This window comes from Diceros bicornis, chromosome 23, assembly GCF_020826845.1.
Source record: "Diceros bicornis minor isolate mBicDic1 chromosome 23, mDicBic1.mat.cur, whole genome shotgun sequence".
NCBI classification, from domain to species: Eukaryota; Metazoa; Chordata; class Mammalia; order Perissodactyla; family Rhinocerotidae; genus Diceros; species Diceros bicornis.
Genome location: NC_080762.1, coordinates 9,906,564 through 9,934,302, shown reverse-complemented (window position 1 = coordinate 9,934,302; position 27,739 = coordinate 9,906,564). Strand labels below are relative to the sequence as shown.

At 35.1% G+C, this 27,739-nt stretch overlaps 1 protein-coding gene across 1 annotated transcript in view; it reads right to left on the bottom strand.

Moving 5' to 3' along the window:
• Positions 1-26,482, bottom strand: part of LOC131420320 (protein LEG1 homolog) — a 66,820-nt gene extending 40,338 nt beyond the window's left edge. Inside the window, exons 1-5 of the mRNA XM_058566162.1 lie at positions 26,152-26,482; positions 24,520-24,606; positions 22,515-22,699; positions 21,878-22,014; positions 18,141-18,379 (exon numbers count right to left, since the gene is read on the bottom strand). Coding sequence (XP_058422145.1) covers positions 18,141-18,379; positions 21,878-22,014; positions 22,515-22,699; positions 24,520-24,606; positions 26,152-26,482 — 979 coding nt within the window. The remainder of the gene's footprint in view (positions 1-18,140; positions 18,380-21,877; positions 22,015-22,514; positions 22,700-24,519; positions 24,607-26,151) is intronic.
• Between the last annotated feature and the right edge of the window lie 1,257 nt (positions 26,483-27,739).

The window sequence follows — 27,739 nt, the reverse complement described above, 5'->3', positions numbered from 1 at the left end:
TCACATAGGCATACCTGATTTACTTGTCCCAATTAAGGATGGGTTGAAAAGAAGTAGTACTATTACCTCACTATGATCACCACGAGTGATCTTTCTAATATATAATTCAGATCATGTTTCTCCCTTGTTTTCAGTGCACTTTCCCTTTGAATTCCATAGGAGAAAATAAAAAAAAAAGATTTAGCTTTAGGAAATCTACACAAATATTAATATTGATCTGCATCTCAAATAAAATATATGTGTGTGTGTATGTGTGTATTGTGAGGGTGTGTGTGTGTGCATATATTGCAGGTAAATAGGCCGCAAAATATACATTTTAAAAATATTTTTATGACTTGTGCTGCTCTTGATGAACATTTAATAATGCTGCATCTGCCTCTTGGCACCCCACACAGTGTTGCAATAAATATTCTCTTTCATACAGCTTTATCTATAGGAGCTTTGAATACTTTAGAATGAATTTCCATTCAGAACTGCTAAGTAAAAGAGTTTGTGTCTGTTTCTTAATATCATTTACATATTACCAGAATAATTCTCAACAATATTGTAGCAATTCACAGTTCATTGAAAAATATATGAGAGTGATAGATATATCCATAATTTTTTCCACAACTAGTTATTTCTTTTCTTTTAGCTTTATTCCATCTGGTGGGTGAATTAATGGCACTTTGTTGGCTTCTTAAATTTGCATTTTCCCATTGAAGTAGCTGGCCGCACTTGCATATGTGTACGTAAAATTTTCATTTCCTCATCTGTAAATTTTCTGTTTGTATTATTTGCCAACTTGGCAAATATGATGGGAGAAAAAATGTCACCCCATTGCTAGTCTATTTATAATTTACTTTTCCCTGACTACCAGTGAGGTTGAATGAATTTTCATGTGTATTGGAAAACCTTATCTTACCTTTTGTAATTTGTTTTTGCCAATTTTCATTTTCTATTCAAGTTGTAACATCACATTGCATTTTTCTAGTCAAATTTCATCCTCTTTGTGGCAAAGAATTTTGAATTTTCTCTCTTTTCTTTTTTGACCTTTGAAATAGTGATCAACTCAGATTACTTTATTTTATTTTATCTTTAAATTACAATACAGTCAAATTGATTTTTTCTCATTTTGAGAAACAGCTTTGGTACACAGCTTTATGAATTTTAAGACCTGTGTAGATTCAAATAAACACCACTATAGTCAGGACACAAAAAAGTTTCATCATCCTCAAAATTCCTTTACACTATCCCTTTACAATGACCACTTTTCCCCATCTTTGTCTCTGGTAACCACTGATCTATACATCATCACTATCAATTTTTCTTTCTGAGAAAGTTGTATACATGGTATCATACAGTGTGATATTTTATTATTGGCTTCTTTCACTCAGCCTTAGCGGTTCACCTAGTTGTGCGTATCAAATTTCTTGGAGGAGTTTTGTTGTTGTTTGTTTTGTTTGTTTTAATTATATTTTAATGTTTTTTGTTGCGTGGGATTCCATTGTATGGATGTGCAGTTTGTTTATCCATTCACCCACTGGAGGATATTTGGGTTCTTTCTGGGTTTTGGCAATTAAAGATTGAACTGTTGTAAACAATCTAGTAGAAGTTTTTGTGTGAACATACCTTTTCATTTCTCTGTGGTAAATGCCCCGGAGTGGGATTGCAAGGTCAATGGTAGGTGTCTGTGTAATTTTATAAGAAATTGCTCAAGAGTTTTCCAGAGTGGCTGTTTTAGTTTGCTATGGCTGCTGTCACAAAGCACCACAAACTGGGTGGTTTAAACAATAGAAATTAATTGCCTCATGGTTCTGAAGGTAGAAGTCCAAGATCAAAGTGTCCATAGAGTTGGCTCCTTCTGAGGTTGTCAGGGAGAATCAGTTTCATGCCTCTCTCCTAGCTTCCAGTGGTTTGCTGACAATCTTGGTTTGTATCATGTCATCTCTCATGGTCACCTGGTATTCTCCCTGTGTGCATATCTGTGTCCATACTTTCCCTTTTTATAAGGATACCAGTCATGTGGATTAAGGGTTCACCCTACTCCAATATGACCTCATCTTAAATAATTACATTTGCAATGATCCTATTTTCAAATAAGTTCACATTCCAAGGTACTGGGGGTTTGGACTTCAAAGTACAAATTTTGGGAGGACATAATTTGACACATGACAGTGGCTATTTCATTTGGCATGCCCACTACAATGTATGAGAGTCCCAGTTCCTCTGCATCCCCACCAACACTTGATGTTGTCAGTTTTATGTTAGCCATCCTAATAGGTATGCAGCAGTATTTGTTGTACTTTTTAATTGCATTTCTTTAATGGCAAACTATGTTGAACATCTTTTTATGTGCTTATTTGCCATCCTTGTATCTTCTTTGAATAGAAATGTCTATGCAAATTATTTGCCCATTTTCAGTTGTGTTGTTTGTTTTCTAAATGTTGAGTTTAGAGAGTTCATTATATGTGCTAGGTACAAGCAGTACATTTTAGATACAAGATTTGCCAGGATTTCTTCCTAGTCTATAACCTGTCTGTCTTTTCATTTCCTTAACTCTGTCTTTTGTAAAGTGAATATTTTTAATTTTGATGAAATCCAATTTTTTATTATTTTCTTTTAAGAATTATGGTTTTGGTGTCAAATCTAAGAACTTCTTGCCTAACTCTAGATTACTAAGATTTTCTCCTATATTTTCTTTTGAAAATCTTATAGTTTTACATTTAAATTTATGATCCCTTTGAGTTAATATTTATATAAGACGTCAAGTAAAGGTTTAATTTTTAACATATGGACATCCAACTTTCCCAACATTTGTTTAAATGGGTTTCCTTTGACCATGGTATTGGTTTTGCTCTTTCATCAAAAATCAATTGGCTTTATTGGGTCTGTTCTGGAGTCAGTGGGTCTATTTCTGGAGTCTCTATTCTATTCCATCCATCTGTCTACCCCTTCACCTTTATCACACTGTCTAACAACCGTAACTTTGTACTAAGTCTTAAAATTAGGTAATGTGATTCCTTTAAATACATTCTTTTACTCAAAATTGTTTAATTCTACCTCCGTTGACATTCCTTTTGGCATTCCACATAAACTTGAGAATCAACTTCTCTATATATAAAAAAATCCTGCTGAGATTTCAATTGTACTGCATTAAAATCCATAAATAAACTGGGGAGAATTTACATGTTTTCCAGAATTATTTTTCCAATGTTTGAACATAGTATATCTCTATGTTTCTTAGTTTTCTTTGATTTCTTTTAGTTGATTTCTTTTCTATAAATTAAAATAATAAACTAAAAATTTATTCAAGCTATACATGCATATCTTTTGGAGTCAAAAAGTTCTCTAAGTAGATGTTCTTATAAATGAAAAATGGAGTTGGAGTATTGGAGAGCTAAAAACTGTCCATAGCACTTAATATCAACATGATTATATTTGTTGTCTACTGTGTGTCAGGCAAAGTGTGGGTGCTGGGACCGGTAAATAAAGAATAAATAGAACAATGAGCAAGAGGTTACATAATATGTTTAAATGGTACACTAAATTAACAGAAAAACAAGATTAAAACCATGATTAATATTAATAGTTTATGATACTAAAACAGAAAATAATAAAAAGGTTAATATGAAAATTATCATACCATTCATATGTAATTAACATGAGGAACACTAAAGTAAAGTAGTAAAAGTTAAAATGGCAATATTTAACAAAAAGGAGTAAAGAAATGACAAACACAGACACCAGAACAAAGGTCAAGGATGAACCCGTTTGAGTAGAAGATACTGTAGGTAGATATACAGCTTCATAAGTCCGGAGTTACTCTCCCTTGGGTGCCTTCTGATGCTGGGATTTGCTGTACAGGACGCATGAGGACGGAAATCCACGAACAGCTGTCCTCAAGAGAGAGCCGATGTTTGGGTGCAGATTGTAAACATAACTGTTATCAGTCATCGTTGCCCTAGCTGAACTAATCTATTCAACAAGTATTTACATCAATTTTATGGAACTTCCCATGGAGCAAAATTATACCAAATCAAACAAACAAACAAAAAAGTTTCTGTCTCTAAACTGCTTCTGTTCCACGTGATTTACCAAATACCAAATGGCAGTTGTGTTTTTCCTCGAACCTACTTTCATTGCCAATTTTACTTGTTATAGGAATAAGTTAATTTAATCAAATATTATATACATTGATGATGAAAAGTACTTTATTGCCTTTCTCTGAGAAGTCTCAGTAAAAGAGAATTGCAAAAAAAATGCTGTCATATTAGAAATAAGCTACAAAAGTTTAGGGTGGTGGATTTTAGAAGAATTCTGCACTCAGACTACTTCTGAAGGATCCTAAATTTTACCTAGTTTGCAGAAATGTATCTAGGAAATCATAAACAAGACATTGTGTGGTTGAGACAAGAAAACCAAAGCTGAACCCTAATTAGCCAAGCCAAGGGAAGGTTGTGGCCATGGACCAATCACTGGCTGATGCATGGATAGCTTTAAGTTTTAAGTTAGATCTAAATATTTGTCATGTTTATATCTTTTTCTGTTTTTTGGTTTTCCAGCCTAGCCAATCTGTACCCATCTCTGACCAACTCCTTTTCATCCAATTGTGACTTTAGGAAGTTTCCCCTGACTTTCACTTTGGCTTTTGTGTCTGCCCTCCACATCTTGACCTATCATCCTCATCCCTTCCTCTTTTATGTGTTGCCGACTCTCCTGCAATTTACTTCCTGTCCAGATGAGTGTTTATTAAGACTTTTCTGTCCTTACCGAAATACTTATAGGCTCACTTTTCTACCCTCCTGTGTTTGACCAGCAGCTGTGGTATATTGTAAAAAGCAGTGACCAACACAGTATTGAAGGAGAACAAACTGGGAAGACTGACAGCGCCCTACTTCAAGACTTACTATAAAGCTATGATAATCAGGACAGTGTGGTACTGGTGAAAGAACAGACAGACCAGTGGAACAGAAGAGAAAGCCCAGAAATAGAACCACACAAATATAGTCAACTGCTCTTTGACAAAGGAGCAAAGTCAATACAATGGAGAAAGGGTAGTCTGTTTAACACTTAGTGATGGAACAATTGGACATCCACATGCAAAAAAAAAAAAGCACTCTAGACACAGACTTTTCACCCTCTGCAAAAACTGACTCGAAATGGATCATAGACCTCAATGTAAAACTTCAGTGCTTGCGATGGAGGGAGAGATGAATAGGTGTAGCACAGAGGATTTTTGGGGCAATAAACTATTTTGTATAACACTGTAATGGTGAATATGTATCATTATACATTTGTTGAAACCCATAGAATGTACAATACCAAGAGTTAACCCTCATATAAACTGTGGACTTTGGGTGTCAATGATGCAGCAATGTAGGTTCATTGATAGCAACAAATGTACCCCTCGGGTATAGGATGTTGAAAATTAGGGAGGCTCTGAATGTGTGGGGTTGGGAGGTACATGGGAGCTCTCTACTTTCCTCTCCATTTTGCTGTGAACTTAAAGCTGCTCTAAAAATAAAATCTGTTAAAGGAAAAAAAAAAGTATTTAATCATTACCAAGTTCTCCTAGGGGAGAAGGTAGCAGAAAGGCAGAGAATTAGTGTGCCCCCAGCATCAGATTCCAAAGGGAAAGCAAGCACTCTCATCTGGGTAATGTTATTGTTTATTCAAAATTAAGAAACATGAACTAAGTAGCTACCTGTAAGGGGTACATTGCTGGATGGTTTGAGATGGGAGATACAAAGCGCAATAAGAATCTAACCTTTGTTCACTGTAGGGAGTGGTGAGGTTTAGGACACACTACCCCCAAATATGGCACCTTGGCATGGTGAATATTTCAAGCTGAAGGAATCTGAGAAATGGCATGTGCAAGAAGGAGCTTCTGACCTTCCCCTGAAGCAGGTCATACAAACCTCATGTGAGTGGTGCCCTCCGTATACCTGGACGAGAGGAGCAAATTTATCTCTGAGGACAAAGGGACAAGAAGAGACATCTGAATGAACAGGCCTTGCTAAAAAGTTTCCCCAGTCAACTCCATTTACCTCATATCTTTTGTCCTCTTATGTTGCTACTCCTTGTCGAACCTAGCACAAAACACTCAGGTTTAACCATTTCTTTGGGCTCATTTCCTTACGAAAGTTCTCAAGTCACATAAAATCTATATTAAATAAATTTGTATACTTTTCTTTTGTTGATCTGTCTTTTATTACTGGGACCTCAGTTGAGAATTTAAAAGAGTGGAATAAAAAGAATTTTTCCTCTGCTGCAGAAGAAATAAATAGATAAATACATAGTCTTTACTGAGCCAGAGGAGTTTGGAGGTAAAAGAAGTGATTAGCTCAGCTCTGGGGGCACAGGGAACTTCCTGAGGATGACATATGTCCTCAGTGTTGAAGGATGAATGGGATTTCACCTGGTGAGCCAGGTAAGGAGGGGATTCATGGCAGAGGTAAAGGCATGCAAAACATTTCACAGGGAAAACTCTTGCTGCACGCCCAGTCAACTGGGGCTGATGTAAGGATTATACAGTTGCCACACTTTTCAATCACCTTGATATTTATTTTTTACTTAAGATGTCCCTTGAAGAAATCCTGTCTTTTGGAGAGGAAAAGCTAGCTTTGGAGCAGACTGCCACTAGAAAATTATCACACTTTTAAGAAGGAATACAAGTTCTTTCTCAATGATGCATCACTTTCTAAGTGCTCCCTCATTGTAGGAAACATTTCTACTTAAATGATTGCCAGATTTTAGTAGAAATTTTGCCTGAACATTTCTGCTTTTTAACTCTATGAATCTAGTGTTATTTAGTCATGGCCCTAAACAGTGGTATTATTTGGTATTCAATTATATTGAGTGTTATTACCTGAGGAGAAAGAAGTGAAAATTAAACTTCGATGAGTTAATCCTTTATAAATTTAAAGTCCTAATAATCTGGTTTCACATTCCCAAAGAATAAAAATTAAAGTCACCAACATCTCCCAAAATATATATTCTACCAATGGAACTCATGCACTTAGTTCAATGGCAGATAATGTCTAATCATCTTCCTTGAGAATTAAGGAAAATGAGACTCAGAAAAATCTCAATTAATTTGCATTTATTTCTCCGTTTTTTTAGATATGAATTTTATGAAATAGAATTTGCAAAAAGCTGGGCTGTCTTTGTCAATTGAAGCCCTCATTCCTACAATCTTAATAAGAAATTTGTTTCTAAAGGACCTATCACAGTGGGTTCTTATTACTGGAGATAAAGACTCCTTCATTAGTGACTTTGCTAAGTCGTAGGACAGTGTTGTCTGATGTAAATTTTCTCCACAAGGCACCTAATTCTACAGCTTCTACAGATTCTTTGGTACATTTTCCATTGTATGGCAGGGAAGGGTGAAGAATTAGAAGTTTAATCGTAGATATAAATCATTGCAGTGCAGGATCAAGGAAAGAAAGTGTGACAGCCTCTAGATCATTTCATCCAGTGTTTCTGCAACAAGAGTTCCTGGCACCTTTCTTGCTCTCCCACAACTGGTCTGCCCTCTCCATGGGGTCTTCAGACAGCAGGCCTCTTGCAAAATGCCCTTCCGCTGATTTTGAGGTAATGTGAAGCGTCTCTATTCCTTTCCTAGGGCTCATGAATTTTGCTTCCTCCATTGCTCTTGAACAGAAAAGAAAGTTAAACACAAAAACTTGCCCAATTGGTGAAAGCCATAATTAAAACTGCCTTCCCAGAGTTTTGCTATCCAGGTCTGTAGATTTCAGACATGAGCAAAAATCCTTTCCCCAAATCCTAGTGTTTGGCCCCAGCCCTTCCCCAACTCCTATGCTATAGAGGAAGAAACCGAAGCAGTCTGTAACTGAAAGTTTGAAAATTACCCATGTAGCCTAGTTCCAGAACAAATGTGCCCTGTTGAACTGAGATATAACATAATTGAATCATCTGTACCCTTATAGCAAAAATATCCAAATTAATATGGGTACGGGCAGAGGGCAATTATACATTTAAAAATGATATTAAGAATAACTTTTTAGATATCATAACTGTATTCCAGATTGGATGATATAAACTCTCTCTTACTTTTTAGAGCGTAAAGAAAGGAGAGTGATGGGAGAGTTGGAAGCATTTAAAAAAAAGTCTTGGATGTTACAAATTTTAGCTTTCCATGAGCTCCAATTTTACTGAAAGTTAGCATTGGGTTAGATATCATATTTGAAAAAACATTAGTGGAGAAAAGGAAGAAGCAAATTTTTTAAAAATACATCTGCTTAGATTTATAATTAGACAACCAGCAGCATCTAGTGGTCGTTCCCATGATCAATCCCTCTGTTCATTTCCATTGTTGCTTAGAATTCAGTCACATGCCAAAAGTCTTGGCAAGTATGTGAATTAAGTTAAATAAATAAGTAAAATAATACAGGAAATGATATACATTGAAATCTAACCATTAGTTTTAATGTATAAGTAATAGAAACATACAATACATATACTGTTATTTACAACTGTTTGCTTGGTTTATGAAAGATAGAATTTAATACATTGTGTATTAAAAATTGTTCCGCTGCTTTACTTGTCGTAAAAAGGATTTTAATGTTTCTATACACAAGATATAAGACTTTAATTTTATCAACCTGAACCCTAAACATTAAATTAATATTTTAAGAATCTTGGTATAGATAATGCTCCATTGTTTTAACTGATAGAATTGTCATGGATTTTGAACCGCTGTTTATTGGACATAACTGTCTGAAATGAGCTATGAGAACAGCCAGTTTCAATCCTTGAATACACATACTCTGGCTGTGAGGTCTCATACACACGTTAACAAATGATAATAGCAAACAATCAATTGCTCAGTGATTACTTGAGACAGGAAACATTGCCTGAGGTTTTTATATTTTACATGGCCTATGGAAAAATACATAATCAACAGTTGAATACAGATTAAAAACTGTCAGGAAATAGGCTGATTCCTATTAACATAATTCAAATGCTCTTAAAGACTAATTATTACAAATATTGATAATACGATATATAGTATTGATACTGAAAACATATACAGGATTGCAATCTAAAAACAGAGAGGGTAAATGGAAGAAAGAGACCAAGGTTTATTACGCACATTTCAGGTGCCCGACACTGGGTAATACTTCATGCACATCTGTCATCATACTTCATCTCCATGACAATTCTGGAGACAGATGTCTTTGCCCCCCACACCCCCAATTTATAGATAAATAAATAGAGTCTCTCTCTTGTGATCACACAACCAGTAAATGACAAAGGAGGATCTGAATTCAGCCCAATCTGACTCCAAAATCAATGCTCTTGGTCATTATCAAATCATCATATACATGCACTAATTTACAGTCTGGGCAAAAAGTTTTAAAAGTGATATCACCATTTTTTTTAGTCTTCTCATTGTTTCCCAAGCTTGGGGAAAAATAGCTCCAGGTCACATGTTGTCTTGAAAGATGCCCCACTGGTCAAGTCTGACTTTTGTTCATCAGTGAACAAAGTCTTTCATTTCACACTCTCATTCCACTGTTACGTTAGGCACTCATGAGACTAGAGAACAAGACAGGCAGGTCCCTGTCTGCATGGGTCTTTCCATCTAGTTGGGAAAGACAAACACATTTAAAAGGTAATACAACCTTTTACCTGCTAAACTCGCAATGGGCAAATACACATTGCTTGGAAATGGATAGCCCGGGTATCTAAATCTCCACAATTAAGGATAAAGTTTAAGATACAAATCTAAGTTAAAGGCAGTATACTCAATTAAATTTGTACAGCATTAGAGATTCATTCATTCAAAATTCACATATTAGGTACCTATAATGTGTGACTGCAGATACAAAGACAAATGGCAGAAACAGCCTGAACACCAGGAAAGCAAGGAAAATGTATGCAAACAGGTATTCACAGCACTGCATGTACATTATTGTACTGTGTGCACTAAGTGGTGAAGGAGAGGACGGAATGAGGGTGTCTGCTTGAAGGAATCTTGCAGACTTCACAGAGGAGATGTTTGAACTCTGCAGTTCACTAGCTCGACTGAGGTGGGATAAAAGATCATGCCAGTTGGAAAGAGAAGTCCATGTAAAGACAAGAAAGAGATGGAGAGAAGTAGATGGATTTGAGATGTATTTAGAAAGTAATAACATCAAGTAATGACTCCTCATGGCCACAGTGTCATGGGGAATGTGCATCGTCACTAGGATGCACGAGAGTCTGGTGCGATGAGAAGAAGCTGTTGATTCTTGTACATTAAGTGGTCTAAGCTGACATCTTCTCTTTCCCCAACATCATTCCCAAATGGTCAATAATTATTCATTTCCTATTTTGGTGACACTTACTATTTAATATAGTTGTAACATTGTCCCTTAGTTATTTTCAAAACTGTAATATATTTATTGCCAAATGTTAAACTATATACCTCTATAATTAGGCTCACAGTGTGTGCTTTACATGGTAGAAAGGGACTGAAAATGACTGTGCAAGCTGAAATTGTGCAAAGTGATCTTAGTATTCAATGAGGACTATTAAAATTGTTCCATAACTTTTAAAAATTCTATCTAAACATTAAAAAATCTTACTGCCAGCCATAAATGTATAAGGAAATGAAAAAATAGTAAAACTAATGTTTATCCATTACACTGGAATTTAAAAATACTTGGAACATTGAAAGTTAAAGTGTCATATTTTTTTCTAAAAAATTTATCGAGAGGTGTGAAGAGCCTTTGCCTTATTCTTCTCATCGCATGTCTTACAATACCCGTGTGCATAATTGGTGAATTGTCATACTCCTTCTAAGTTTGGATCAGCTTCCAACATTGGGTCCTTTCAATGTTGTAAAATATCTCAGAGACTTCTTGTAATGTGAAGATTTGTGCTGTTGGTACCTCTTCTGAGACATCTTTATCCCTTCTATCACATCAGCTTTCCTCCTTTATGGCAATAAGTTGGCCTTCACCCAGTTCCTCTGGCTGCATACCTAGAGTCTCTCAAATGGCAGCAGTGTCAAAATTCCACATTCGGCTGTTCCTCCACAACTCCATGCATGTTAGATTCAAATCTCACTGCCAGTGTTATCACTTTTCCTTTCTTTGCTGCACTTTCATTTTTATTGACCTCTTTAATACCCTCTTTGGATTATCCAATTTTGTAAAATGTCAAATGAATTTATCTTTGAGAGATAAGGAAGCAACATAACTATGTGCTTGGCTGTCCTTTTGTCAAGCAAATAACAGATGTGCAGTGAGTGAATCACCAACATACTTTAAAAGAAGTGACGTGGTTAGTCACTGATCAATATGTATACATATTATTTACATAGGAATGTGTGGACTGAAGAGCTAGCAGCAAGGTTTGCACTATATGCACTCAGTTAATTTACTGTGAAACTGAAATTTGAACCGTGTTGTTGGGACACCGGTGTGATTTGGTGTTACTCCACTAAACCGTGGTGACTGAAAATTGTGCATGTTGGAACCATGTAAGGCAAGGACTGCCTGTGCCCACACACACACACACACACACAACATACACACCCAACCTACCACACTAAAGGAGTGGAACAACTGGAAATCTCATACATGCTCATTGAAATGAAAATAGGACAATTTCGGGAAACACTTTGATAGTTTCTTGAAAGTTAAACATATACCTACCATATGACTCAAACATTTCATTCCTAGATATTTACCTAAGAGAAATGGAAGTGTATATCCATAGAAGGACTTGTACACCATTGTTCATAGCAGCTTTGTTTGTAATAGCCAAAAACTCAAAACAATCCAAATATTCATGAACAGGTGAATGGATAAACAATTTGTGGTATAGTCTATACAATAGAACACTACTCAGCAGAATAAAGAATAAACAATTGATATATATTCAATAACACTATGGCTCTCAAAATAATCACACTATGTAAAAGAGGGCAGACAAAAAGTATATACTCCATGATTCCATTTATAAAAAGTCTAGAAAATGCAAACTAATTCATAGTGATAGAAAGAAAATGGAAAGTAGTTGCCTAGGTACAGAGAGGAGGAGGAATTACCAAGGGACACAAGGAAATTTTGTGGCATCCTGGATATGTTCATTATGTTAGTGGAGGTGATGGTGTTATGGGTATATGTCCAGTTTATCAAATTTTCCCTTGTCAATATGCACAGTTATTATATGTCAAAGATATCTCAATAAACGGTTATAAAGATAAAAATATATGTATAATATTTACCTTTATCTTTTTTTACTGTCATTAATTTTGCAGATACTTAAAAATTGTATTGTTTTATGCTAGCTCATTAGAAATATAAATTAATAAATTAAGATAAATTTAGTTGAATCTTTTTTAAAAAATTTGTTCTGATCTTTCATATCACAAAACAAGAATTTTGATTAAGTATTCACACAACATATTTAAAGTTCCATGTCATTCTTCTTTTTATTCTTATTGTCCAGTAAATTTCTAAAAATAGGTAATGAAATGAAAAAGATTGCTAAACAGTTGCCTTAATTATTTGGCTAGTGGTCAGTGTAATTTTACCACTAAAATTAATTAACATAGCTGCCAACTGTTAGCATACGGAGCTAGTCACAGAAACATTTAAAAATAAAAATTAAGCTTTTTTGTTCCCAAAGATGAATTTTTTCAATTAATTTAGAGAAAACAAATTAGGACAATCCAAAATATTGATTACAATTGTGGGTATATTGTTCAATATAAAATTATCTTTTTTTTAATTACTGAAATTCCCATTTAAGGTTGGTTTAAATATACTGTATATAAATAACAAATGGTTGGTAACCTAAAATGAATTTACTGAGCAAAACATTTGAAACATTATTTAAAAACAAGTGAACTAGAAGGACTCACAACAAGAATATTACAACTATGTAATGGGGTTTGGGGGAGAAAAACCAAAAAAAGGAAAAAAAAAGAGGAAGATTGGCAGCACATGTTAGATGAGGGCAAACATTTACCAGCAAAAAAGGAACCCAAAACAAACTAACAAAAATGTTTATGTTCCGCCTGGCAAGGAATATGATTAAAAATTAAATAAATAAAAATAAGTATCAGTAAGTTTTATATTTGCAGAAATCAGGGGAAACCATAACTTTCTTCTTCCTTCGTCATAACGGATTTTTACACTTATATTTTGATGTAATTGAGTCAAACTTGAAGTCGGACATGTCTGTGAATCAGAACAGGAGCCTGTAGGAGAGAGGCGGTCACAATCTAGTCATTCCATCTTTCTTGTCACTATTGCCTCATTTCAGTTGAGTGTTTGTGGCCCCCACTGCTGTTAATGGAGTTAATTGTTAACTCCATTATAATTTTCTTGCAAAGAAAATTAACAAATTTATATGAATAATTTACTTTATACAAACTGACTGATCATATGGTAGTTCTATTCTTAATTTTTGAGGAATCTCCATTATGGCTGCACCCATTTACATTCTCACCAACAGTGCGCAACGGTTTCCTTTTCTCCACATCCTCGCCATCACTTGTTATCTGTTGTTTTGGTGATAGCCATTCTAATAGTTGTGAAGTGATATCTCATTGTGATTTTGACTTACATTTCCCTGATGATTAGTGATTTTGAGTACCTTTTCATGTACCTGTCGGTCATTTGTACATCTATTTAGAAAAATTTCTATTCAGTTTCTCTGCCCATTTTTAAGTCAGATTTTTTTTCCTATTGAGTTGTATGAGTTCTTTATATATTTTGGATATTAACCCCTTATCAGATATATGATTGGCAAATATTTTCTCCCATTCTATAGGTTGCCTTTTCATTTTTTTTTGATGGTTTCTTCTGCTGTGCAGAAGCTTTTTAGTTTAGTGTAGTCCCACTTGTTTATTTTTACTTTTATTGCCTTCGCTTTTGGTGTCAAATTGAATGTCAAGGAGCTTACTGCCTATGTTTTCTTCTAGGAATTTTATGGTGTCAGGTCTTACATTCAAGTCTTTAATTCAATTTAGTTTTGAGTTGATTTTTGTGTACGGTATAAGATAGTGGTCCAATTTCACTCTTTACATGTGGCTATCCATTTTCCCAACACTATTTATTGAAACGACTATTCTCTCCCCATAGTATATTCTTGGTTCCTTTGTCAGAAATTCAATGACCACATATGCTTGGGTTTTTTCTGAGCTCTCTATTCTGTCTCATTGATCTTTGTGTCTGTTTTGATGCCAATACGATATTGTTGTTTTGATTACTATAGTTTTGTAATATAGTTTGAAATCTTGAAGTGTGATGCCATCAGCTTTATTCTTCTTAGTCAAGATTGCTTTGGCTATTTGGAGTTTTTGTGGTTGCATACGTTTTGTCTCATGACTTCACTTATTATTTGTATTTCTTTATGTAAAGATATCTCATTTGTATGTAGACATTGATCAACCTGTTATTTGACTTTTGCACAGTGGATCTTGGTCACTAAGACCATCTCTTAAGGAACAATGATAATATAAAAAATGTCATCTCCTTTCATAAGAGGCAATTTGGATTGAGAGGTAGTTAAAGAATACTGAGATTTGAGGGTAAATAAAAGACTGACACATTATAGAGAAAAGGTCTAACTGGCACCCGGAACCATTAGAAGATACTTAACCTAATATAATTATTTCCATTAATGCCTCGGCAAAGATTTAACAGCAGTAAGTTTTAGATAATTTTTAACTCATATTTTTAATGTGTTTTTTTTCCAGAAAGGGGATTTAAGACCAAAAATTATATGAAAAAGGAAAATTATAAGTTTGAGTGATTTCCACTGGAGGAGCCCAGAAGTTTCCAACTGGACAGTGAAAATGATTTCTCCAAGTGCTCAGACACTAAGGAAATGGCCTCTTTCACTATGTGGATCAACAATTGTGTTCATTTTGTATGGTACTTTGAGCTCAGACATAGAATATAAAGTAGTTAAAATCTCCATTCCAGGTACCAAAAATTGTATCTTGTAAGAATAATCTGTTAGAGAAGAATTTGCCTTGCTACGTGGCAGTCTATGAGTAAGCATTGAAAAAAACTATCAAAACTGTAAGTAGTATGATCTGCTTTCAGCATAGATATTTGCGTATTCAAGTGTAACTCAGGCATTCTATAGGATTAATTAGGCTTCCAGCAGATACACAGCTAAATTCTGGGGGTGACGAGGGGGAGGTTATTGGATGGTAAGTTCCAACATACAAAGAGGCAAAAGGGAGAAGAGGAACCAAGAAATTTTCATAAAATAATAGTCATAATATTTAATTGCTTTTAATCATGGAATTAAATTGATCAACTGCAGCATACATTTAAGATACTAAGGATTTTTAAGATGACAACAGCATAAATTTAAGCTACTAAAGACTTGGTATTAAGAGGAGCCTCTTAATGAGGAAACGTCCCGCGGCCTGTCCAAGTTTTGAGTTCATGAGAGTCTTCCAAATTGTTAAAAACGCACCTCCTGTGAAAATAGAACCATTTATGTTTCCAGGTGATAAAAATATGAATGCAACTTAGAAATCTAAAAATATACAAAACAAATTAAATTAAATTTTCTAATTAGAGGATTTATAATATATTAGTACCTCTGCCTGATAATTAGACTTGTCAAAAAACAAAAGAAAATACTCTGTGTAGGAGAGTCTAACAGCATAAATGAAGAGCTATTTGCCTTATTTGAGAATGAGATCTATTCAAAAATTCTCAGTCAATGCACTAGCCACTATAACTTATGGAATAAATAAAAGAAAACTATGAAATAGTACAATTTTATTTAAGCTAAGATATTTCACACCTATGGTAACACACTTCCTTCTCCTGCATACAATGTTTTGTGTATTGGCCTGAATGTTTTTCTGGGAGGAAGGAGACATGGTTGTTGTCCAATTGACACTAAAACTGAGTGATATTTGGCAACTCAGCCTCCCTGGGCCTTCGAGTCTGTCTCTGAAAAGATGGACTGGAACTACAGAGCCTACACAGTTCTAATTCTAAAATGCTGAGATTTAAATACATAATATACGTTAATCCATTCATACTTTCATATTTCCAAGGAAGGGAATACTGAATAGTGAAGAAAAATAAAACCCACAAAGATTGAGTTAGACAGCTCCTAGTTCAAATCTGCTTCAGCTACTTACAAAGTGTATCATCTCAAGCATGTTATTTAACCTCAACGGATCTTTCTTATCAAAACTGGGGACAATGCCACTGATTTCATACTGTTATTATGGACAGAAAATAAAATGATGTCTGAAGGCATTAAGCCTAATATCCATTATTTAATTGATGCTCAAAAATATATACATTTTTAAACATATATTATATAACTCCCTCTCCCTGCTCCTGGCCTTCTTGCGTTTATCCCGACCATCTCTATTTCATATAATAGTCTCCATTTTGGTAGACGACACTACCTTACACTCCATCACTATCACCAAAAGTCACTGAGAGTCATTATCTCGTCCTCCCCCTCCTCAAAAGCTATTGCTAAGTCCTGTTGATCTGATGCCTTCATGTCCATTCAAATCTGCCCCGTCGTGTTGACACCCACTGCTATTCTATTGCCACATTAAATTCTATTCGAGCCTTAGCAAGAGTTCCAGATTCAGAATTTTACAATTCACCTCCAGTATCCTCAATCTTATTTGCTTTTTAAACTGAAAAATCACATCACTTCCTTGCTTAAAAGTTTCTAGCACTTCTTTAGTTTGCTCAAATATGAGGGGACTGTGCAATTTATAGTGACACCTCCAGCTGTCATAGCTATGTATTCCCATGTTCTTTAGGGAAACCACTCCTCTTCCTCTGCTTTAGGCTCGGCGTCTAAATGGAGAGGCCACCCTCTAATATGTCCATCCCCCTGTATTACAACCATGGCCAATAGTGAGCACCTGACCTGAGCTTGGCCACTTGTAGTGTTTAGCCTAGCTACTGCAGCAATGAAAAAAGTCACATGCTTTTCAAAGCATTGTGAATAACTAATCAGTAAGCGATTGCATGGATTGCACAGTATGAAAAGGGAAATGGAAGATATTCTACTCGAATATAAAAAGTGATGGGAAAGCCACCCTTGATATTGACCTAGGGTAGCCCGAGGAATGGTCAAGGTAGTGGTCAGAGGAAATTAGCCTTTAGAGTATTTGAAGGAGGAGCAGGAACTAGTCATTTAGAGAATCAGGGGAAGTGGATTGCTGGCAGCATGACACGTGAGGGCACTGCAGAAGGCAGATTGCAAGGCTATCGTATTATGGGAGGCAAGGGAGACTTACATGCCAATAATAAAGGGTCTGGTTTTCACAACCTAATGGGTTGGAGTCTTAATCCAAAACCCAGAATATTATTAGTGTAATCATAAAATTTTTAAGAATAATCATATGAAATATTTATTTTAGAACAGTCACACTGCAGTAGCTGGATGATGTATTGAGGATAGTTTATACAAAATGTGGTTAGATCAGCTAGGGGGAGAATGATGAAAACTAGGTGAGGAGTGATAAAGATTTGTCCTAGGGAAATCCACATGTTGCAGAGGAAGGAACAGAATCAAGTGTGATAAGGAGGCAAGTTGTAAGACCTCATAACTCAGGAGACACAACATATGGGTAACATGGTCACAGTTTGCTATGCCAAATGTGAAATGTCTGTGAGATCTGAAAGTGAAATTTCCCACTACTGATGTTCAGCATTGAGGGCTTAGCTAGAGAGTACAATATTCTTACTGATGCTGTTTCAGACAACGTGCTATGTTGTTTCATCTGTAAAGAGTGATAAGAACAGGAGGCTGAGGACAGATAGCATCTTAAAAAGCTGGGCAGGGAAGGAAAAATCTAGGACAAAGACATATTTTGTCTTTTATTTGGGAAATAATTTGGATCGCCTCTTGCTTTTGCATAAGCTTTGCCATAAAAGTAAATGTTGAATTTAGTTATATTATTGCACTGATGAAAATAAATTGTGATATTTTATTTATGGATCTAATTTATCTATTAAGATATGAGGTCTTAGAAAGATTATTGTTAATTATCATAATTATATTTAACATATCTAAAGGATAGTAGGTACTCAATAATTGTTGTTGAATGGGTCATTAAATATATTTGGAGTTTATATGACTTTGGTTCTTTTAAGCTTCATGTATATTATAGATCATAATCATACCTGTGATTCCATTTACTTTCGAAATGAGTCTTACTGAATTCAAAAGTGCTTTTTCCCGTACGCTGAAACTACTTGTGAGAATGTGATGATCTTGATCTGTGAGTAGCCTATGTGGGAAACCCACTAGGAATTCTGCTGAACTTTCAAAGTATGGGCGATATCTTGCATCTTCGCAAAATTCTATAGCAAGTAGAAAGTCTTTGGTGAAGTCTCTTTCAGTTTCAGAAGAATAAAATGATCTAAAAGAGGGACACACTATTAGCAACATGAGTTACAAAGTATTTCATTTTAACTACAAATTAAAGTCCAAATTGTGTTTTCACCTATGTTCCTTACGGTTATTATGTAATTTACTGAACAGCTTACTCCTCAGAACCTACAATTTCAGTATAATATAATTAATCCCAATAGTATTTTCTACATTGTGCCTGGCTGGAGACTCTTATGAACAGCAACAGAGAAGGCTACATTCTGAATTATAATTTTAAAAAATTGCAGCATACTAATCAATTCCTCTCTTACTTCCATCAGATTTATTCTTTGTAATTTCTCATTGTATTTCTCCTATATCTCATTCCTATGTCCTCACTTCTGCTAGCATCACTTGCTTCCCACAAAAGAAGCTCATGCACTGCGTAAAATGACCCAATATAATGAGTAGAGGGTCATCTAATAGTGATTTCTGAGAATTCTGCAACAAAGTACATGATTGACTCTGATGTTTATTGTGCATGTATGCTTAGAATTATTTTGTAATTCATAGGGAATAAGAAATAGATTAGAAATTTGCCTTGGTAACCAGATCACCTTCTTGAATTTATATATACCGGCAAAAACCAGATGGAAAATTCCGTTGAAAAATTAATCGCATTAACATCACATAAAATCTTCAAACATGATAACATCAAACATAATAATTCCAATGAAAGATGTTAAAGAAGTTGATACAGGAAACTATAAAACATCTTGGTAAAAAAGGACATTGGCAGAGTTATAAAATATGGAAATGTTTTTAACCTTATTTAGTCATCTAGAATTTTTAATTAATTTCCACATTTTTAAATAATTCCATTTTTAAATAATTTCCACAATTTTTAAATAATTTCCACATTTAATTACTATTATTTAAAAGAATGGATAAAAGCATGAGAAGTGACTATATCAAGTATAAGAAAGGATATGGAGCAAAGGAACATATCAAGACTGCTGGAATGATCACTAATTTGGATGAAAATACAAACTATTTGGCAGTATTTCCTAAATTTCAACATATGTATCCTTTGTACACAAAAAAATCCCTTCATCAGAAATTCAATCATAAGCACACTAAAAGGCATATATGAGAATGTGCGTGATAGTGTTATTGGTAATAGCCGAGATTTAGAAACAATGCACTCGTCCTTCTACAGTACACCGGTTAATTAAACTGTCATATATCGCTCTGTCATTATACAAATATGAAAAGGCCAAAGTGTTGCTGCACACATCAACATGGATAACTCCAGCAATGAAAATTTCAATGGAAGAAGCCAACATAGGTACTCTAGTATTCCGTTCACACAAAACATAAAAACAAGCAAAAGTAATCTATGGTGTTAGAATAGTAGTTGTCTTAGGGTTGAAAGGAAAGAGTAACAAATAAAAGGAGGAAAGTAGTCCCTTGAGTGATGGTTAGATTCTGTTTCTGGCCCGGGGGTTGGTAACATATGGAGCATTTATTTTTTGAAACCCCTTGTGTTGAATACTTCACATTTGTGTGCTTCTCTGCAGGTATGTTATTATCGGTAAAAATTTATTATGCGTATTTTCTTCTCTGTTTCTGGCTTAAGAGATATGGTGATAGAAACAGTCCCTTTTACATATGGAACTTTTACATATGGAAGTCACTGATAAAGAACATGTTTAAAGGACTTTGGTGGTGAACATGATGTAATCTATGCAGAAATAGAAGTATAATGATGTACACCTGAAATTTATACAATGTTATAAACCAATGTTACTGCAATAAACAAAAAAATTAAAAATAAAATAAAATAAATAAATTTAAAAAAGGACTTTGAACAATAAAATACACATATTTTCCTGAGCTAATACAATATCGTTCTTAACGGATTCATTATTTACAACAATCTCACTATTCCTGTTCTGACTGTAATACTTAAAAACCATACTGATTAGATCTAAAATTGTTTAATTCTCTAAAACAAGTAAGATATTTGAAAAGCTTAAATGAGATAATGTTTAAAAGCACTAGACACAGTCCTTGGTACACAGGAGCACTCAAAAAGGTACACGAGCTACCATAAAAAGCAGCAGGGGCAAATTTATTGATGTTTCTGTGAAGATGCTTTTAAAGCAAGTTTGGAGCTGCTGGTTAAAACAAAAAATGATGAAACAGTGGGCACGACATGGCTAAGATTAAAAAATTGCACTGCGTCTACCTTTATTATAAGTGAACAACTTTAATACTAAAAGACAGTAGAATAGGCCTAGAGTGATGAGAGCTGGACAAAAAAAGTTTGCAATGGCAAAGAGGAAAGTAGCAAAAGAACATTTTATGAATGAGTTACCAGATTTTGCCACGACCATTTGCTTTTGAGTACATACTTTATCTCATCTAAATCAAAATACATCTCAATCAAAAAATCAGTATTAAATACTTTACAAAAGGTAGTTGCCAGTGATGTTTACAACTGTGAAGAATTCTCTCTCCAGGGTTTCCCGAGGTTCCCATGTCTATGTATTGTCACACAGGAATAACAACAACAAAAATTTTGTTGAAGGCTATTTTGAGACAAAATCTCATGTTTAAAGGCTGAACGAAGATACTTTAAATCTCTGCAACTCACATTTATACTAAGAAACGACTCACTGGGATCAGGAGATCATGGACAGAGCTATGGGCAGGAGCACAGAAGCTGACAATGGGAGTCAAGGATGACCTAGAACCAGGGAGACCAAAGGCCTAGAAGAGAATAAGGACCAGGACCAGGATTCTGGACTTCTCTTGGTGACAGCTTTTATTTTACCAATCCCTAGACACGGCTGACAGATACTTAGCAGCAGACCACACTGTAGTCTTTGTCAATCATTGAATGAAATTTGCTCTATTTACCTGGGTTTATGTTAAGTATGTCAATTTCGCATCTTTTATCCCACTACGTTTTTATTTGTTAAGAAATAAAAAAGGCCAACTCTTTAAGAAATCCCTTAAAAAGTATTATATGAATCAGGTGAGTGGGAGAACTCAACAGAATTGCCAAACAATAAACAGATACTAAATTAGCACTTCAAACCATTTTTGATTTTGGGGGACGTGGAGTGGTGTTGCAAGTTGAAAGCTCACTGAGAATCTTTTACCAATCTATTTGCATAGCTACCTTATATAAACATTTAGAATCCAAGAACAGAAATTAATTGCATATTGAATTCTTAAAAAAAATAAAACTTGATTAGACATAAAGAACTACTTTAATACTAATTGTACTATCAAAGAAGGTTATGGAACTTCCTCCCAGAAGAAGTGTCAACAACCAGCAATCTTTTCGTCAACATCCTCTCTGATGGGTCAGATGATTTTTAGATGAATTGCAAATAAAAATAGAAAAACTGTTTTCTGAGACAGTCTGGAGAATATGAGAAATGACTATTTGAGGAAACAAAAACTTATACATTATGTTTTACCTTGCCAGGAAGAAACAAAGAGTTAATTGTATAACATAGAGCAATTATCTTACATGTCACTGAACTTCAGTTGTCCAACTTCAACAGCTGTTCGATGTAACTTCCACATGTAAAAAATCACTGTGTCCTCATCTGTGTCGTACTTAGGAATATCTCTGATAATTGAAACTATCTTTCTGGACTGCAAATACTAGAGAATAAATAATATTATCCATGTGAATAGAAGGATTTCAAAATAAAATTAAAATAAATTTAATCATCAGTCTCATGAACTCCTGAAATAGAATACTATGAAATATTTGTCTAGCTGATTATCTAGAAATGGGTTTATTTTCTAAATAAATTTTAACACTTGACAGTGTCATTTACCTTTACTTATTTGCTTTGTAAACAGATTTTTCTAATTTATTTGCATAGACAAACATAATTTGGTAATTTTTACACCAAGTCTACTGAAGAAAGCTTTTTTATAAATAAAATTATACTAATTTGCTATTAGTTATCCATTTCGTATCATTTCAGGATAGGAATAGAAACAATTCCAGAAGAGAAGGGGCAAAACTCTATACTCATGGTTTCCTATGCAAGTAAATATGAAGTTTTTTTCTATTTTTAAATCATAAATCCAACACAAAAGCTTCAGTGTCTTCATTGACCCCACTCACATAAAGAATAACCACATTATTTTACCTGATAATACTGGTTGGCTGCATCCATAACTTGTGGGTAGGTTGCACGGCATTCCACAATTGAATAACAGAAGTTAGATCTGTATTCCTCCCGAGGTATTAATTCTACCTCATATGGTAAATTCGTCAAAAACTCAGATTCAATTGCAGCAAGGAAAGATATAACAATCATATAGAAGGTAATACCTGTAATGTAACAGAAGAAAGGTGTCTGGAATCATCAACTGTCCATTCAAAAAAGAAGTTAGCAAAATGACTAAGGCTCAGCCTATACGATTTAGCCAGTTCATCCCCCAAACCATTGTGTTGAATTTGTTGCCTCTAGGAAATGCACAGGACTAGGAGAGCTTAGGGTTAATAACAGACAGGAAATTTCCCACATCAAGGGCACAATTTGCATACAGATACTTGTACATGAATCTACCTAATTCAACCCATTTCTCAATTATCCATGCTCTATATTTATTTACTCCTCAATTAGGAAGTATATAATAAGGTCTGACTGAAGAAAACATTTATCTCAGTTTGGGTATATGTGTCAATGATGCTCAATATGTGTTACTTGTAGAGACTGTTTACCTATTGAGGAAGAGGTTTTGAATTAACTGTCTTGTTCTATCCTCTCAGTTTTTTAAAGGATTTTTTACTCTCTTTCCAATCAACCTCCAATACTTTCCTTAATTTTCAGTTTGATATCTTTCTTCTGTTTCTTGTTACGAATTCATTTCAACGAAGTACTCACTCTAGTACTGGTGCATATTCTGTCTTTGGACTGTTTATCTACTTCTTAATTCCACTGTTCATCTCGTCTACCAGGATGCTGGCAGCTCCCAGGCCTGGGTTATTCCTAGGCCTACTCCTCAGCCTGGATTTGGTAGTCACAGGCATGATTCCATGCCTTCTGTTAATGAACCACATCCGCCCGTACTCCTGCTTGACAGACAGAGAACTATTTTGATTGTTAATCTAGCTGTCAAGTAGAAGCCAAGATAACTAGCAATACAAAACATAAGGGAGAAGGTACAAATAATAGACAGGAATTTCTAGGAATGTTCTTTGGTCCTTTAGATGACAAGTCATCTTCTCACTATTTCAAACTTGATAAACTAGGTGACCTCATTCCTCTTGTTTCAACTTTTAACCTAAATCCTCAAAATTTAATGGATGATTGTCAATATAAACTTTACCTTGGTCTTTCTATACTGGGCCTGAAAGATTTTGTTCATTACCAAGTTCATGACCTTTACTTTGAAATGTGCATTAACAGGATTCGCTTTTTCAAAAGGATGTCATTAGTGAATTTATATTTCTGCATAAACCATTGAGAAGCAGCAGACATATCAGATGTATGCTATAGTGAAAGTGGTCTCTAAGGCCTCAAATAAGTCCCGCAGCTGGAAAAGAAAAATCATTATCAAGCATTTTGCAGGTTAGGGGTTTAGGAAGGCAACTGGCACAGTGATTGAGAAAATGGATTTTAAAGATAGACAGATGAGTGTTAAGAATCTATTACTAGCTTTACAGAAAGAAGAAAATTACTTAACTTCTCTCAGCTTCAGTTTGACTATCTGTATTATGAAAATATTAATATTAATGTCATGCTAATGATTGACATAATCCATGTCTCCATAGGGCTTAAGTAAGAGGCTGGAATGTAGCTGTGTGAAATAAATAGTAGCTAGCTGGAGAAGGGGCTGAGAGCATGTGGAATAAGCAATAGAAAGTCCGACACACTGGGTACTTTAAAGGATCATCTTCTTTAGTATCTACTGAAAATTAAAAATGTGACGTACACCATAATTTAGAAATGGCCATAGTGAAAGTTATCTTTCTTAAGTGGTCTTTTAAATTGATTAGTCCCCAGGGAAACTCCACAGAAAATTGTAAATCTTTACAAACAAAATGCAGGATTTACCCCAACTTGAATTCTACCCTACATAAAACCAGAGTGAGAAGGTCTTGTGGCCACAGATAGTAAAGAAGTATGAGACAGAGATAACTCTTACCTCCCCAGCCACTGTTGATGGATATGCAGCCAGGGCCTCCAGCCTCATAAGCACAGATTGAACTATTGGGTGGTTCTGAATATCGACCTGCAGAGTAAACAGAGCAGTTAAAAAAAAATCTCTAGGATGAAAGTTTAAGCTCTTAATAGAAAGTCGTGAGAAAGACATATATGCTTCCCTTCAAAAAATAGGAAGGAGGTTATTCCTGCTGATGATATGGTCCATTCACAGCATTTCATTTGCTATCACACACTTCAAGAGCTGGAAGCTTCTCAGAGACTCTCGTATGTAAAGACCCCTTCTCAACTACGCTGGACCAGCAGAGTGTCTCACTTCGCAGGCAGCCTCCGTGGGTCACTTGATTCATCCTCAATAAACCAAGAGCTCCTTCTTATAATTCAAATGTGTAAGAAGTCGTTGTCTATACCAAGGTACCACATTCTAAGCCTTGTTTCACTCTGTGTTCAGTCTGAGTTTCTTGGAAGTGTAATCACTTCCAAAGAAGATAATTTGGAAAAGCATTTCATGAAAATGGAAAGTTGGTTCAGTTAGGAAACCTTGGCAATAAGAAAATTGGTTCAAGGAATAGAAAGAGTCAAAGCCAGATAGAGAAATTCACCTAAACACAGGAAGAAAAAAGAAGAGCTTTTTAGAAACCCAGAGTTCCAAGCTGAAGCATCACATCTCTACTTGATTTCCCTATTCTCCTTGCTTCAGTACAAGAAGAGAGTGGTCCAGTTACTAGATCACTTCTTCCTGTTTTCATTCTTTTCTTCTGCCTGCATTTAACAGCTCACAGAAAGGAGACTGTGTATTGAGAGCCTTATCTTAGACACACATTCCATTAACATTTTACGAGGCATAGTCCAAACATTTAAGGGAAAGCATGTTCCCTCCCTTAGTGTGTATGAAACTTCACTCTGAGTTTTATAGTTAAAAGAAGCTTTTGTCATATTTCCTATAATAATCTCATTTTATGAAACAAAGGCGTGTATAGTCCCACATTTCTCTGAGAAGATTGTCAGACTTTAAGATGATGATATCTCAAAATGGAAGATTTTTTATCTAGAGGGAGATATTTCTTCTCTAACCAATATGTTTTGCACCACACACGGATATATATGTATATTTTTTTTTTTTGAGGAAGATTGGGGCTGTGCTAACACCTGTTGCCAATCTTCCTCTTTCTCTTTTTTCCCAATGCCCCAGTATGTAGTTGTATATGTTAGTTGTAGGTCCTTCTAGTTCTTCTATGTGGGGTGCTGTCTCAGCATGGCTTGATGAGTGGTGAACAGGATTCGAACTGGTTAACCCCAGGCTACCAAAGCAGAATGCGTGAACTTAAGGGCCATACCACTATGCCAACCCCAGGGATATTTTTTGTTAATTGCATTTTTTATCAGAAAGTCTAAAATTGTAAAGAGATGGTATGCCAAATAATTTTATCAACCAAAAGGAGTCTTTGGTAAGGTCATAAAAAGACCTGAATAATGGCAGATAAATGATTGTATTGACTGTACCCTCTATGAGCATTCGAACAGTATCACTTAAACACATTAGCTATAATGACACTCTCAGTAGAGGAAGAAAGAAAAATGCAACCTTCCTTGGAAAGAAATCAAATGCACGTACCTGTCTTATATAGTTCTCCACAAAACAAGGTGACTGCCCACAGTACATTGCCTGTATTGTTTTGTCCAAACCCAGCAAAGTATTTGTTTGATTGTGTAATAAGGATCTTATACATTTGCAGTCGATCCAGGTAGTTCCAGGGGTCAATGATGGTTTTGTTATTCTGTACTGGAAATTCTGCAATGTCCCCATTAATCTGGTCCCAGAAAGGAGGGTAGTTGTCACTTTCATCTGTGGCTGACCCTGGATTTTGGGGCAATCCCACAGAAAAGAAACTCAGGAACAGAAAAGTAGGAGTCATCAAAGAAGACCACATCTTCTCATTGCCCATTGCGCTTAGGCCTGTCTCAAACTGTGACAAATTTTATAGCAGGTAGAAATCAAACATCCCCTTTGCCAGTTAGAGAATGAATCTCTGAGTAAATAATACACTGACCAATGAGAATATGCATAACTGATGAGCAAATAAATGGGTATTTGCCAATATAGAATTAGTAATTACAATTATGAAATGCTATTGTGAAATGTAAATAAATCATTTGCACAGATAATTTACTGCAGATAGTTATTCATTCATTTCCTGTTGTTTTAACAACAATAAACAAACACATAAAGACAGAGATTGGATTGGTGGTTACCAGAGGGGAAGGGGGGAGGGAGGAGGGGGAAAGGGATAATTCGGCACATGTGTGTGGTGATGGGTTGTAGTTAGTATTTGGGTGGTGAACATGATGTAATCTATGCAGAAATAGAAGTATAATGATGTACACCTGAAATTTATAAAATGTTATAAACCAATGTTACTGCAATAAACAAAAAATTAAAAAATATATATATATTACACCATTCATAAATGTAATTAACATAAGGAACACTAAAGTAAGTAGTAAAAGTTAAAATGGCAATATTTACAGAAAGGAATAATGAAATGGCAAACATAGGCAACAAAACAAATGTCAAGGATGAACTCGTTTGAGTAGAAGATACTCTAGGTAGATATACAGCTTCATGAACCTGAGGGAACCCTGCCTTGGGTGCCTTCTGAGGCTTGGATTTGCTGTACAGATTGCACAAGGATGGAAATCCAAGGACAGCTGTCCTCAAGAGAGACTCAACGTTCGGGTGCAGATTCTACTCATAACTGTCATCAGCCATGGGTTTGCACTAGCTGACTTAATCTATTCAACAAATATGCACATCAATATTGTGGAAGTTGCCATGGATCAAAATTGTACCAGACAAACAAACAAAAACGGTTTTGTCTCTAAGGTGCTTACGTTCCAGGTGACTTACCAAATACGAAACGGCAGTTGTGCTTTTCCTCAAACCTACTTTTAATGCCAATTTTACTTGTTATAGGAATAATTTAATTTAATCAAATATTATATACATAGACGATGAAAAGTACTTTTCTTGCCGTACTCTGGAAAGTATCAACAAAAGAGAATTGAAAAAAAATTGCTGTTTTATTACAAATAAGCTATAAATGTTTGGGGGGGTGGATTCTAGAAGGATTCTGCACTCACACTACTTCTACAGGATCCTTAAATTTTACCTAGTTTGGAGAAATCTATCCAGGAAATCATAA